Source organism: Cyrtonyx montezumae, unplaced genomic scaffold (assembly GCF_038088225.1).
Source record: "Cyrtonyx montezumae isolate F1298 unplaced genomic scaffold, pur_monq_1.0 scaffold_30, whole genome shotgun sequence".
Classification (NCBI taxonomy): Eukaryota; Metazoa; Chordata; class Aves; order Galliformes; family Odontophoridae; genus Cyrtonyx; species Cyrtonyx montezumae.
In genome coordinates this window covers 7,334,288-7,350,124 of record NW_027072035.1, presented here as the reverse complement: position 1 = coordinate 7,350,124, position 15,837 = coordinate 7,334,288, and the positions used below count along the sequence as shown (strand labels likewise).

Genomic DNA, 15,837 nt, shown 5'->3' with positions numbered 1-15,837 from the left:
AGCTTTCCATTCTGTGTTGAAAGAGGCTTGTGAAAGGGAGAAAATTATTATGCCTTAAATACAGTCTACAGGAAATTCTTTTCCTGTCATCTTTAAATATATATATGTGAACAGATTATACCGTGCCTTTATGTGTTGCATTCTTCAACAGTATATATCCAGTCACTGTTAAAAGATTTCACTTGAAGTTAAACTTTTGTTTCATTTTAATACCTGACTTTGCTCTACTAAGAGGTTTTCAGCTGTAAATGTTACATGTTTTCCTCTTGGATGTAATTTAAAATTATCAGAAATGTATTTCTGGACTATTTTTCTTTTAATAACTTGAAGGAGTCTGAGCTGATGACTTGCTGTGAGGTAAAAATGGACACCCCTCGCCTTCCTGGTCAGGTCTGAGGCCATTGTGGTTCCTCTTAAGGAATAAGACATCCAATAATGAGAGAAATGGGAAGGTTTTCTCCACTCACTTCATCTCACACAAGGCAGATTTTTTAGCCTCGTTTGGAAAAACAAAATTTGTTCTGCATCTTCTGAGTCCTTGATTACTGAACTCTTTAAGACATTACGAGGAGAAAAATAAATTATTACCTGTTCTCTGCTTCTTAGCTTGGTAATAACCTCTTTTCAGCACTGCTGTTGCTACATGGAGTGAAGAAACTGCTCAAATCTGCTTAATAGAACACCTTGGTACATGTTTTCCCTCAAGCAAGTTCACTGCTATGCCAGCAGTACCAACTAAGATCATCCAGTTCACATCACTTAAAATGCATAACATACTCCTCCTTTTTTTTTAGAAGCATAAGCGTAAATGCATCCTGTCTACTGCAGATGACCCTGGGCTGAAAGTACTGGCAGAGCAGGGAAGGGTAGAAGAGGAGAGAAGGACAATGGGTTGAATGGGACATTGTGGTACTTTACCCTCAGGTCAGCTGTGCAGCCAGTGCTTGCTTCTTGCCCTTGTGTGCTGCTCTGCTTGACCAGGACATTCAGCTGGCTCAGCACTGGCAGAAGCAAAAAGAATAAAGCTGCTGAAACACCAGTGACCAAAGGGGGAGGTTGTGTTGTGATTTTTGTTTGTTTAATAAAAGCCCTTCACTAAAAGGGCATCGGATGAGTTCTTTGTTTGCAGTGCTGTGTAGAATGGCTCACTGGTTCCTTGATAACATGGATTTAAGATGTGATCACAAATTCAGTTGCCTTTCTGTGCTTAAAATCCCTGTAATCATGGTCTGTGTGGTCAGATTCACCCCTTAAAATTCAGCTATTCACAGTGTAGAGTCTATCTGTGAAATATCTGTCTAGACTCTGCTTTTAGTTAAAGGAGAGAAATAGCTGCTCCTGGAGTGTGATCCATCTCACCACAGTGTACTGTAGGCCTAAATAGGTCAGATGAATTGGACTCAAAGTCCGTATTTCTTTCCATTGACTTAAAAGCAGTCTAGAGAAACAGCCTGTGTGAGGTCATTTGTTTTGTAAATATCCAATATTAAGGATTGTCAGTCTGATCCTGAATGTCTACAGTTACTTGCATGTAGTTTTTGTTATAGTTCTGACCAGTTTCTCTCTCAAAACCTTGTTTGAACATTATTGTGAAGGCACAGGCCAGTATGAGAGGCAGTCTTTGAGAGTGAGGAACCTGTGTGTTCAAAATAAATGTGTATATATGCATACATTATTTATTCAATTATTTTGAAAACCAACATTTTAGATGCTAATTAAAAATTAAATGATTTTTTAAATTAAAATTGCAACCAAAACAAACATAAAAAAGATGACATTGCCAAAATAAGCCTTTTCTGTTCAGAATTAACAAGATATTCCTTTAAATTACGTGTAAGAAATGATGTACTGTTAACTCATACAGAGAATGGGCACCAATTTCAAAGCAATACATTTTTCATGTGTTAAGACCATATCCGTTTGTGTGACAAATTTTGAAAGCACTGGAGTACAAAAATACATTTTTTAACTAGTGATTTAGATAAATGTGAATTTTCCAGAAAGCGCTGTGGTTAAGAAAGACTTTGCCTTGTCTCACAATGGAACTGTGAGTCTGTGCACTGGCTGAAATTATACAGATATATCATGCTTTGATGCGTGTTCAGGTTTTTTTTTTTCCCCTTTAAAAAGCTATTTTATTGAGGCTAAATTATTGTAGGGATATGAAAAGGTATAGTTTACTCTGAATTTATCCTTGGAGGGCCAGCAGATCATTGCTTTTTCTCTGAAATTAGATAGAAGGCTCCAGATGGCAGATTTCAAGCCCATCAGGTGTTTAAAATATGCCCCTCAGCTAAAAAGAAGTATTATAGTTAAATCTGTCATTGTCTTTTTATTGCTCTGTGGTACACTTGACAACTGCAGCCACGAAAGAGGGAAGCTACAAGTAGCCCAGTCGGCCTGAGGTGGAGCAGGTCAGTGCCTGGTTTCCTTGGCGGCCTTGAAGAGTTTGATAGACGTACAGACCTGCTGTATGGAATCATTAAGTCCATGAAGGCATGAGCTCGCACGGAGGCAGTGAATTTGTTCCCATAGTTTTTTCCAGACTCTCTGGCAGCCATTAGAGAAGCAATATAAGTGAAACACAGAGAGGTAGAAAAGGACACCTTCCCTCCCAACAAAACAAAAATCCTGTGCTTATAAGGACTCCTCAGTAATAACAGTGAAGTGCATCTGGGCTGTTTTGTGCTGTGTTTCTCAGATGGCACTCATTCAGACCTGTCATGTAAGGCTGAGAGCTGATCATTCATATCCCAGAATCCTTTTATCTGAGTGGTGTCTCCAGTACGTGTACTTCTGGCAAAAGAGTTGCAGTGCTTTTCAAAAATCGTAAAAAAGCAATACAGATTTTCCTTTGCATCTTGACAAACTTGCTGCTAATCATGAAGAAAGTAAACCTGTTTCTGCTCTTGTAAATAAAAGTTCTCCTAGTCAAGTCAGCTTTCAATACAAAGAAGACTGCGGCCTGACTCGGAAGAAGATAAACCTGGGTTACTTATTTTTTCTGCGTATTAAGATGTTTGTATAGACATTGATTTGGTGAGGCTGATACAGTTCTGGGTTCTTTGTTTCTTTTAGCTTTGTTCTCCTTTTTTTTTTTTTTTTCTTTTAATAAATAAGTAAAGGGCAAATACTTTGTTTATTCAATAAACCATAAAGAGAGCTAGTATATAACTTAGTGTGCTTTAGGAAAACATTCACTTCGTTATAGGATAGACAAAACCTTTATTCAGGATGTCATAGAGCTGTAGTCCTGCATTAACGGTCTCTGATACCAATAGTGAGTTTGAAGAGTTAGAGTTAAGACTGAACATGTACAAGTGGTGTGATGTGAGGTGCTATTAGTGATTCTCTTTCATGAAAATATTATCCTGCAACATAGTTGTTGTGCATTAACTGTGCTAATATCTGAACTCTTGCTTTGGTTTCAGATTCCAGCAGGGTGACTACCACATTGATGTGTGCATCAACGACTACCTGGATGTATTCTGCCCTCACTATGAAGATTCGGTGCCAGAAGATAAGACCGAACGCTATGTTCTGTACATGGTGAACTTTGATGGCTACAGCTCCTGCGATCACATTTCCAAAGGGTTCAAGAGGTGGGAGTGCAATCGGCCACACTCCCCGAATGGACCACTGAAGTTCTCAGAAAAATTCCAGCTCTTCACACCCTTCTCACTAGGATTTGAGTTCAGGCCAGGCCGGGAGTATTTCTACATCTGTGAGTATAGGAGATTTACCATTGTTGCTTAGGAGATGCAAGAAATGCAGCTAGTTTTTCACCTATACTCTGTGGACATGCTGAGGGCCAAACTGTATAGTGCAGTTGTTTTGCAGTGAATGTAGGCTTAAGTATCCCCAAATATATTAGCTAGGAATCTAGCTTGTGGAAATGAGATTAAATCACAGCTTCTTTACTCACATGAAATAGCATGTCAGCCTGTTCACTGAACTGTGGCTAACTTTTTAAAGCACATTGTGCTGCTACGTTTACTGCAATATGCTGAAGCAGAGAAGGATGCAAGAAGGGAACTGTGGAAGCTTTCCCCACAAATAAGAAAAATAATTAGTTCTTCATGTGTGTAATTCCTGGAGTTTCTTACTTGCTCAGATATTCTTGTATCAGATAATTTCTGATACAAGAATTTCTTACTTGCTCAAATATTCAAGTATTCTTGTCTTTGTAAAGTTTATCATCCCTCAGGAGTGAGGTCTGTGTTGCTTGTGAGCAGTATACCTGCTGATCTGATGTTCATAGCCCAGGAGTATTTGAAGTGGTGACTTCCTAAGGCCAGCTGTTGTAGCACCAAGCTTCACCTGTGCATTCACTCTGTGCCAGACACTGGGAACCCAGCTGGCACGGTACAGCAGCTGGGGAGCTTCAAGCCCTGGGGAAGAGCTGACTGGTGCCCTGCCCTCTCCATGCAGTTACCACTGCTGCAGCTGTCATATTTTATTGATCCCCCTACTAAGATCTTGTGTCAACAATTTGTTTCATACCTAAATCTTGCACGTCTTACTGAGTTTTGACTGTTTGAGCAACACTTTTTGTAGTTTTTAGTGTTCAGCTGGAGGTTTTAAAGCTGTAGATCATAGTAGGTACCAATAAATAGTGCCCTCATATGTGGTGTTGACCTTTCTACCGTGAAACAGAACTTACATCTCATTTCACCAGGGAAACTGAGTATGTATGATTCCTGCTTTTCAGCCTCATTTGTTTAGCTTAGAGATTTTTCTTCTCCCCTTCTAGATCTGTAGAGAAATGTATTCCTAGTGGAGTATTTTCAGTTCACTCCCTTTTCTCCCAGCAAATAAAATCCTATAAGTAGCAGTTCAGCATCAGAACAGTGTGTTATTCCTGTTCTGAAACACAGTAATAATGATAATAATATCATTATTTGCTTACAATTTAAAATATGGTGATTTTTTAATATAGGTTAATATCAGGGTGATGGGGACTAGGATAAATAAATCTGTTTTGTTTGTGCCTCATCTTACTCATGTCATACACGAAAAACATTTCCATTAACTTAAGCAGGAGTTTCGTATTACTCAAAGCCCTGATATTAGGCTCCTGTGGACACTGGATTTTTATGTATTTCTTTGTTTTTTATTCAGTTCCTGATCATCATCATTAAAGCAAGTGGGCATACTTAATCTAAGAAATGATATTTATCATAGTATAGGACAAGGATGACAGCAGTATTTGTTAGCATAAGCGAAGCAATAATAAATACAGAAATACTTATAGAAATAGAAATATAGAAAGAAAAGGGAAATCTCAACTTGGTCTATCTAGCTAATAGGTTCATTGTTAGATAGACAAAGCACATTGAATTCTCAAGCAAGATATTATAATTAAAATACACCTAGGGCACTTATTCCTGGTTTTCCTTATTTCTGGTTAAACTTAATATTTCCTAAACATCATTAGGCATATTCTCTAACATTCATTTAACTGCCTCATTTAACTGTCAAGGGTTCCCTTCAAAATAATTGTTCCAAAATGGTTTAAAATATGAAGAGTTTTATGATATTCTACTGAGTTTAGACTGAGTTATTTTTTAATGAAGGATAAAATAACAGAAAACTAGCAGCTAAGAGATACTTGTTTACTAGTATCTTATAGTCCTGGTTGTCACTGAAATTAACTTACAGCCATATTTCTGAAACACAAAGACATTTTTCCTTCATTTCTCTCTCTCTCTCTTTATTTATTTATTTATTTATTTTATTTTTCTTAAGTATTTCTCAGCCTTTGGACTGCTGAGAATAAAATTGATGATGCAGTTGTTACAGGGAACAGAAAGCAATTAAAAGCATAGTTGTTCTGGGAAGAGTTGTCATTGTGGTATGTTTTTCTCCTGGTCTGTGCTAGAGCAATAAGATGGTGAAATATTATTCCTTATTTCTTCATCAAAATAGTCAGCAGGCTCTAGTGCAGGCTACAGAAACTGCCTTTACTACCTCCCTGTATTTGCATGATAAGGAAATCACTTCTTAGCCAGTGAAGTTCCTTTCCTCAGCGTATCTTAAACCTTTGCCCTCCCTGCTGGAGGAAGGAAGACTCGCTGTATAACCTGCTGTGTTCTATTAAAGGATACAGAATAAGTCATGTAGTCTAGACTTGTGGGAAGACAAAGTATTAAGTGGCCGGTTAGGTTTTTTACTTAATTACTGTCTGTTTGGTGTTTTCTAAAAGTCTTCTAGCTTTACTTTTTAAGGTAATGTGTCTCTATTTTCCATCCTTTTCAGGAAATGCAGTAATTTGAAAACAATCACAGACTCTTTTCTGAACTGTTGGTTTCTGAAAAATTCACTTTTATTTCTTAAGCCACGCTTTCATGTGTTGTTTAGATGAACTTGAATCTCCTTCTTTGCATGGCCATTCAAGAAAATACAGTGCCAGTAAAATCTAGCTTTCTGATTTCAAATAACCATTGAAGAAGTGAATTCTGCATTGTAAGTATGCAGTCAACAAGTTCTGATCAATCTTATTTTTGATAGTAGAAGAAAAGTTTATTAAATATTTTGAGAGAAAATAATCTTTATTTACTTAGGTAGTGCATACTGGGGGAAAGTAAATAATTAATTCCCAAGTCTCAATTTTCTCTTAGTTCTTAGGATACAGTTACTGAAGTTATTGTATGTTGGCCTGAGAACAGACAAAATAATATTAATGAACAGGTGTCACTAAAATATACCAAAACCAGAAACTAAATACTTAGTGGTATAAATGTGATTTTAATGTAGTTTGGAATGAAGAAGTTTGAGTTTGCAAGTTGTGTTAAGATGTGTTACCATCCAAGGGAGAATGAACACAAAAGCAAACAAGGGGAAAAAAAAAAGATAATTAAATGTATAATGTTATATAATTAAAAGTGAGGGGTTTGTTTTCATTTTCATTACCTAATTATAGGTTTTCTTATTTTTATTAATGTTATATATGTGGAATAAAATATCAGTAATAGCTTGGCAATTACACAGTCAGAGCTAATAAAATGAAAAGACAAAGACGCAGCTATAACTAAACTGGTACTGATTAATACTGAATCTTGACAGCAGTTTTGAAACCAAGCTCCTTGCTTGATTTTATTCACATTGTTCTTTTCTTGTGAGTAATGTATCTCAGACAGAGTGTCAGAAGCTGTACTAATATTAAGCTGTAGCATTTGATTTCCTTTTTTTGACATCAACCCAGTTATTCCATCACAGAATTCAGTATTTGATGTTTTCTTCCTTCACAAATCCATGCTGTTTTTTTATCTGATACTCCAAGTTTTTACATGTATTGTTTACATAGTAATTTGGTCATTGTGACTATTGTCAACTGTATACACTTACACACTTTTCTATAGAGGGACCAGATATGTTCATAGGTCTTCAGTCTTGCTGCTGCATTCTTCTGCTCTGCAAGATTTTGAAAGATTTCACTAGCTGTTAGCGAACTTTACATGAAAGTTCTCCAAATGCACCTTAAATGGTTCTTTCTTCATACTTACTGAGAAATACAGCTCCTTTCATCCTTTAACAATCTTCTTGCCTTACCTGTGGTGCTTTTTTTTGTTTGTTTTGTTTTGTTTTGTAATCTTTTTAGTATATTTCTTTTTAGTTTTATATCATTTATTTTTATGAAGCTTTTGATGGTTGGTTCAGGAACCATTTGTTGTAATGATATTGCTCCTGATCACAACAGGGTAGTGTGCTCATGGGAATTTAATTATGGTTAAAAATATATTTTTATAGATCTTAAATTTGTGATTAAATCAAGAAACTGAGTTTGTAAAGTTGAAGTTAAGAGATTTAAATACAGGTGGGCTTTTTTCTGTTGTTGTTGTTTTGTTGTTTGTTTTCTTAATACAGCTGTCCTGTATTCCTTTTCCCCAGAAATATATTTCTGGGGAAACTGTTACCAATTTGACCCTTGATTTTCTTAAAATTTGTCTTTGTTCACCATTGTCTTTGTTTCTCTGCATTTGTTCCTTATTTTCCTGAAACTTCTGACTCATCTCTCCTGTGGGCTTTTATTAAAATGACATTTCACACTGATGTATTTGCTTCTTCTTGGGAAGGTAATTCTCAGAATTTCAAATACAAAATTGTGCTTCTTCAGTTTAGTCTCTGTGACTGGAAGGTGACCCAGTACATTACAAGAACTGTGGGACTATTTGAATCCTGATGTCAGTTTTCACCAACCTGGTAGCTGGACCATCTCTCTATAACCACCTGCATGCCTCTGGTGACTTGTGACTCAGAAGATATGAGAGAAAAAAGTGTAGCAGACAAGAGTGTTTATTATACCTCCAGTTCTCTCTACCTTCTGCCTGTTAACTAGGTAGTTATTTAATAGTAATAAGGTCTGTAATTGAGCTTCTATGAGTGTATTTTACAATTCTTACCGTTGCATAGCTTCTATTCTCTGCACCTGAGATATTTGTCATAATAAAATACTGAAATATTTTCTCTAGGTGGCACCAACTCTGTATTCCTGGAAAGGGAGAAGAGTATGAAATTGTCACTGCTTCATGGTAGTGGTGGTTGTGGCAGGGATTTTTGGTTATTAAAGATAATTATGAAACAAAGTTTAGAAGTCTACTTCAAAGCTGGGAATTTTAAGTATGCCTAATGCATACCAGGAGTTAGCAAAGGAAATGCACTGACCTCTTTTAATGGAAATTAACACACTTCATAATTCTTTCTGTTACTAGGAACCTAGAATATCTTTCAATTGCCATCTTAACAAACTCTCAGCTATAAAATGTTTTGGGTTTTTTTTCAGCATAGTAACTGCCATTAGCTATGCATATTCACCAGCAATGAGCAGGAGTCTGCATGCTGTACTCATAAAAATCAGTACCAGCAGGTGTGACCCAGCATTGACAATGGGGAAACACACCACCCACCACCACCTCACTGTGCTCACATCCACTGTTTGATTTTCATACACACTCAGTAAGCATTGGTGAACATCAGTGGAAATTTTTTCCACATGGAGGAATTCATTACACACCTTTGCTTCATATGACCTTCCATGTCAGACACCATTTTGTCAGACCGCCTCTCTGCTGCCATCTGTCATGTAGTGGAATATTGACAGGAAGGTTCCACCTCTACTGTCATACCACCAACATCTGCCTGTTATAAGCCAACAGAATAAAATTGGAGGCGCTGCTTTCCCAGCAGCCCTTGTAATTGTGAGATTATGGACTGCCAGTACAAGTTATCTTTACACAGTCCTTGGCTAAATCTCTTTTTGAGTTCTTGATCAATACCCATGGACAAAATTAGTCTATTCATACTTAAAAACAGTTTATTTTGCTCTTGAGTTGAGTACAGTTTGGAATTGTGTGAAAGGTTAATTAATTGTAAGAAAAAGTATCTAGTTCTTAGGGATGCTGTGAGCTTTGGACATTCTTAGTTGTGTTTTTTGTTGTTGGGATGTTTTCTGTTTGTTGCATTTGTTGGTGGTGTTTTTTAGTTTTATTTCTGTTTGTTATTGCTGTCTTCCCACATATAAATAATATATAGACTGTTAGAAGCTTGGTTTGGGATATTCTTTATCTCTTTGAATCTGTAATTCTTAGCACTCAAAGTCTAAACTTTGACATTGGGCAAAGCTTGGACTAAAACATTAGAAAGTGCGGTTTTATGTCAGCTCTAGAGAAATGAGTAGAGCAGATTTATGGTGAATCTTGGCATGCTTCTATTGGAGGCAGCAGAGTCACTGTAGTTACTTCCTAGGCTAAACTTTTATTAAAAATTGTTTCTACCAGTGGCTGTGGTTGGCTTAAGTAGCAGATATTTTGCTTTCAGTGTGAAAATTGGTTTTGCCTTTCAGTGAGTCTTCAGTTCCACAGGTGTTAGTTAATGTGGGTACTGCTGGTCTTTGCATTTTTCTTTTCTTGTTGAACACTCAAGGTCTGAAGATCCCTTTTGGAACTCTCTCTCCAAACGTTTGAGTTTGCACCAAAAGCTAATAAATGAAGGTTAACTAAAGAATGTTGTTCAGGGATGCTGAAGGATTTACAAACATTTTTAAAGTGTTAATTGCATGTTTCTTTGGGGGAAATGTTGTTTATTGTGAGGCCCTTCATTAACCTTTCAATCAAGATCTGATCAGCGTAAACACTGATTCTATTTTGACAGAAGTGAGGCTCAGATATGCCACTCTACTACAAATCCTGCTTTGATAGTTGGTTTACCAGAATCACTCAAGATGTTCTGAATGAAATCAAAGCAATTGAAATGGTTTGATAAATGTGTACTTTAAAAATATTTTTGTGTGATAACATTAGACAGACAAGGAAGGTGACCTTAAAAAGGGAATTCATGCTTAGCCTAGTGTATAGATTAAAGGACTGGTTTCTTTTAGAAAGCATCAGAAGAATTAAGTGTTGGTCTTGTTAAAAAGAAAGCAGAAACAATCGCTGGAGTCTAATAGATTTTGACGTTGGTAGTGTTGTTAAAATCCTCAAAGGGAGCATTAAAAGCTGTTGAATAATTTGAGGCTCAGGAGAAATCCATATAGGAAAATGAATAGAGAACTTGTGGAGGTGCTGGTCTCTATTGTTTGAGTTTTTCAAAGGGAATAAATGTCTTTCAGATAACAAGTTGAAAGAATATGATTTGGATTCATGTTCTTAAAAAATTCAAGTGCCATTAAGAATATGATAGCAGCATAAATATAATAGGAGGATACATTTGTATCCTCCACACCATACATTTGTAAATGTGAAAGCTGTCTTATGAGCATAGTGTATAAGATCTTAACCTCTGCATGAAGACAAGTGACTTACACTGTTTTCTACAGAAATACAGGTAGTGGACATTAGAAGAATAAGGGAGTGCCTCTAGCCAGAAGGGGTGAGAAGCTGGCTTTTTATTCCCCTGTCCTTTTTTTCTTGTTATCTAATTTGCAGGCAGAGGATCAGTTCATTCTGTCAGAAAATAAAGCATGTATTTAAAATAAATATGTGATTATCAAATCACAAAGGTTAAGAAAGTAGATTGAAAAGACCTCAGATGGAAGATCTCCAATGAGCATTAGAAACTTGATAAGGATCTATGTGACTCATCTACCTGAGAGGAAATGGTGATTAAATGTTTTATTCTGATATCTGTGGATTAGACTAATTATCAACATTTGCAGTTCTTATAAAAATCCTATTGCAATTTCCTCTCCAGTATGCAAATCCTGTTTTCTCCTAGAAGTAGAACTGAGTGAATTGCATACAGCCCTTTCAGTCTTTTGTGCAGATGGACTATTCATCAATCCTTGCTTTAAATCAGTTTCGATGTTCAACAGCTACGACTTCACATCTCAGAGATGGCTGCACTTCAGTGGTAGGTGAGGCTCTTTTGCGGTGGTACTTCAGTACTGTGTTATGAGATTAATAAGGTGAAGCATGTAGATTCCTTGGATGAAAGAACTCATAGAAGTGGAGAGTATTATTAATTATTATCTGAGACTTACTACTCTGTAACTGTTCTAATTTGATTTCTGAGCAAAGTGAAACCTGTTTAATGAGCTGTTGTATTGGAAGTATGCATTTTGTAACATGGAGTGGATGCCATCAGAAATGGAAATAACGTACCAGTGACATTTGGAATAACAGTGTTGTACTTCATTGCCTCCATGTCATCAGCATGTTAGTCTTCCTGTTCCTCAGATTAACTCATGAAGGCAGCACTTTCTTTGCTCACACTGTCTCTGTCATGATACAAATTGAATATATGGTGCCTGGAATTGGTAGACCAAAACCAAGTTCCCTCACTGAACAAATGCTTGAGCCTTCTGAACAATTGTCTGATATCTTTGTTTCTTAAGAATTCAACAGTGAGCTCCAAATTTTATAAATTTTTAAACTTTTAAAAAAAGTTTAAATACTTCGATCTAAAAGAAATAAATTTGTTTCTAAAACTACCTATCATTCTGAAATTAGAGGGAGCTGTAAAATAGGATAATATTTTGGAATTCTCAGTGCTTTTTTATTTTATTTCCTTGTAATAAAAAACTTTTCAGACAGGGTGGGCATGCTTCTAGGGCTCAAAATGACCACATGCAGTTAATATTGTTATGTCCCAAGATTCATAGCAAGTCAACATAAACTACATAGAATAAGATCTTTTTCCTTTAAACAGCGTATTCAGAAATGACCAGAAAAAAAAGTAAATCAGAAGAATCTTTTCAGACTTCCAAATGTTTCCACTTTCCCTTAGGACAGTAGTAGGTCATCCTGAGATCTATATAGTTCACCAAATGAGATTTTTACTGCCTCTGAAATCTCCCTGGCTTCCCCTTTACATCATGGATATTTAATATTTAAAGAATTAAGTAGTATAACCAGCTAGATACAGCACTGCTTTAGGGAATTAAGAATGGCTTGAAGGTGTATCAGAATCTCATTCTGCCATATCTCTATGCACAAAAGTAACCAAGCTCCTGATGATGGATATGGGGAATAACGTTACTGTTGCTGATCTTCTGGGGGTGAAATGATCTTAATTATTTGAAGGGTAATCAGAATGGCAGTATATTAATCAATTTAAAGAGCCCTGACAATTCAGTCCTAATGGTGCTCAGAATGTGTTCAGGGAAAAATACACCAGAATGACTTAACTTACATTATGTTTTAAAGAGTTTTGATGGAGATACTGTAAGTTAGGAGCTTGAATTTTTTTCTTATATGTTTTTTTGCACACATCCGTTTTTAGAAATATTGGATCTTCTTCCTATATTGTGATGCCTGTGTCATTAAAAATTGTATGAGGACTACTTCTCTCAAATATTTTAGGATTTTGTAGATGTTTAATTATGAACTGTGCAGCTCTGCTATTTCATAACTTGCAGCTCTGTATTGGGAATGGAGTGAGTGATCCCTAGCAAAAACTGCAGCAGGACTTGCTATCTGTAGTTAACTGAATGTATTTGTGTTGGAGAAAATTTGAACAGAAATACAGTAGCCTCAGGCTGAAAAAGACATTGTATCATTCTTAGCATCCTAGGGACTGTGAGAGAATGCAGCCTCTTCTCTTGAAGAGGGCTTAGAATTAATATCTCTCTGCTTCTGACTGGTGGTGCACAAAAAAAGTCATGAACTTGTTTTTCCTCAGATCTTTCCCAGATATATGATTCTTGGAGTTATATATGCAGTTCTTATCAGTGACTCATGGAGGTGGGATCTGACTTAGGTCCTTTCTGCAAACAGTATCAAGAGGTTGCAGAGAGAAGTCATGTAGTGGAAGATCCACTCATGCCTCAGCAAGTTAGAAAATACATTTGCTCCTCAGAGAGAAATGCAGAAGCAAAGCACCAATTTATTCACAAATAAATAATCTGTGCTTCAGTGAGGATCATGACAATGTTGAGTAGTTCAAATGCAAGCTGAGTGTCTATTGCTTAGCAATTTCTGTTATTATATTTTGTAATATTTTGTAATATATCTAAATTGTTGTGTTAGCACTGGAATGCAAGTGGGAAAATTATAGTATTACTGGAGTTACATACAAATTATCATGTAAGAACACATGTAAGTAAATCTGTAAGAAAAAAATACTAGTTCTTGGCTAGTTGCCTGAAAGTTTTAAATGTCTATATTATTTATGTTTCAACATTCATAGTGCTGTAGCTTCTGTCTTGGTCACACTGGAGCAATCCATGCACTCACAACACTGCCTCTGAGGAGCACAGTGTCCACATGACAAGTATTTGACAGTCTGCTGCAGAGTGCCCACCATCCAGCCCATGCTCTTTGCTGCTGTACTGAGTTTCAAACTGGAAAACTAGGTATTTCATTCTGCAACATTTAAAAACATACTGTTGTTTAAGCAGCAGACAAGACAGCTGCCTCAGTCTCACAGTTTACTGCAGCTAGCTCCCATGTCTTTTAGAAAACACACCTCTTCCAACTTAGAATGAGAGGGCTTTAAGTACTTTACATTGTTGACCCTTTTCCCCCAGCCCAAGCACCTTGATCAGCCAGTGTCGTTAGAAATGATTGCCAGAGATAGGGTTCCTCATCTGTAGCACTGCACCTGTGGTAGCTTTGCTGAGAATGTGCACGAGTCCAATAGCATTCTATTCACAGTCCCACTTGAAATACTCAGTGGCAGCTCAAGCGAAACTGTGTAAATTAGTCACTGTCACGTTTAGGCATTAAAAGTGGAATTAGTAATTTATATTAATCACAAATGTTTTTGCAGATTTTATTAACAAGCAGATTGGCTGCCAAAGTGCTCTCTGGAAGACATTTTTTTTCTCCCAACTGCTACGTAGAACAAAACAGTTATTATGGGCATTTAGATAAAGATTAACGGTTTCAGCAATTCATTTGAGGAAAACCGTATTTTACTATACATTCCACTTCAGCACAGACTGTCACTGCCAGCATGATTTGTTGCCTGCTTGATAAAATTATACAGTGGAGACACAAGATGGTGTAATTCATTTTAAAAGTAGAAACAGGTTAATCAACAAAGCTGAATGAGGTTAAAAAATAAACCAGACACACATCTCTTAATTTTTTGGCAAGTCCAAATATCTCATAGGAGAAATGAGATGGCCATCATACTGCCATTCTTGCACTCATTTTGTCTTCATATTTCCTTCTTTCTCTACCCACACTGTGCCTCTAATTTCCTCAAGGTGGCTTTATGTGCCCTGTCTAGACCTCCAGAAGAGATCAGTTTAAGTGACCATTTAATATTCTGTATACATGCAAGTAAACCTGTGGAACACTGCAGGAGCAATCCCTGAACACAGGGCAGGATGTGAAGAGATGACTTGAATGATAAGAAAGAGGTCAAACTAAATATTGAAAGTTTTTAAAAAAAGTGGGGTAAAGAAGTCCAGGATGCCCTACACTCTTCCATGTGTTTTATACAGACAAAATCAATTTCCTAGCATACTACTTTTTGTGTTTATCATATTCCAATGAACTAAAGAATAGACGTGCTACATTTTATTCTGTTATGGCTAGTTTTGTTTTTTTTTCTTCCACTTCTACATTTTAACATGCTAGAAAATGAAGGAAATAAAAACACAAGTTTGTTCAAAGAAGACAAACATGGGCTGAAGGAGAAAAAACCGCATTACAGAGAGATCAGAAAATTAACTGATTGGTGGCTCTGACAGTTCCCATTGGATGTCTAAGGATCCCGTAAAAAGAAAGTATAATACCAAACATAATATTTCTTCCTGTTATTTCTTTCTCATGGATAGAGGCTCCTCTGAAGCATCATTAGGTTCCAATTATTTTCAGTGAAATATTTCACAACGAAAGGGCATGATAAAATCAGTAGAGGTGTGTTATTCCCTGGAGAAACTTACTATGCCTAATACTCAAACAGTAATAGAGGCAGCTTCTCTTTAGAGTCAGACGTGGGAGATTTTGGCAGTTTTGTCTTACTGAGGTTATGGAACTCCTTTGACACAGAATTCAACGTGCTCCCTACTTCCCTCAAGATTAGTATGGAGGAGCTGGTGCATTCCATGGGGTCCTGAGGTCTTGATCAGATCTGTGGCTTAAAATTAATGCATACAAAACATGCAGTGAATCTTTTTTGTGTAGAATCTATTTCTAATTTTATTTTCCTAGGGCTGAGTGTTTCTTTAGAAGACTGTTCTTTCAAGAAATCCAAAATGTTTGCAGCGATGCTTACTTATCCACTTACTGACCTTTTTTCCTGTATTTCTCGTATTTCTTTAGCAACTATATCTATGTGGGTTGTATGCTTTTGTATGTATGCACATACACAAATCATACATATAAACAATAATTTGAAAAAGTCCATTAGTTAAGCTTCTATCTAAAATAATACTTTTATGTTAAAAGT

The 15,837-nt window shown here is 36.5% G+C and overlaps 1 protein-coding gene across 1 annotated transcript in view; it reads left to right on the top strand.

The window, feature by feature from the left end:
- EFNA5 (ephrin A5) overlaps positions 1-15,837 on the top strand; it is a 207,641-nt gene that overhangs the window by 166,813 nt on the left and 24,991 nt on the right. The window contains exon 2 of the mRNA XM_065744237.1: positions 3,432-3,724. Within this exon, the coding sequence (XP_065600309.1) occupies positions 3,432-3,724 (293 nt within the window). The remainder of the gene's footprint in view (positions 1-3,431; positions 3,725-15,837) is intronic.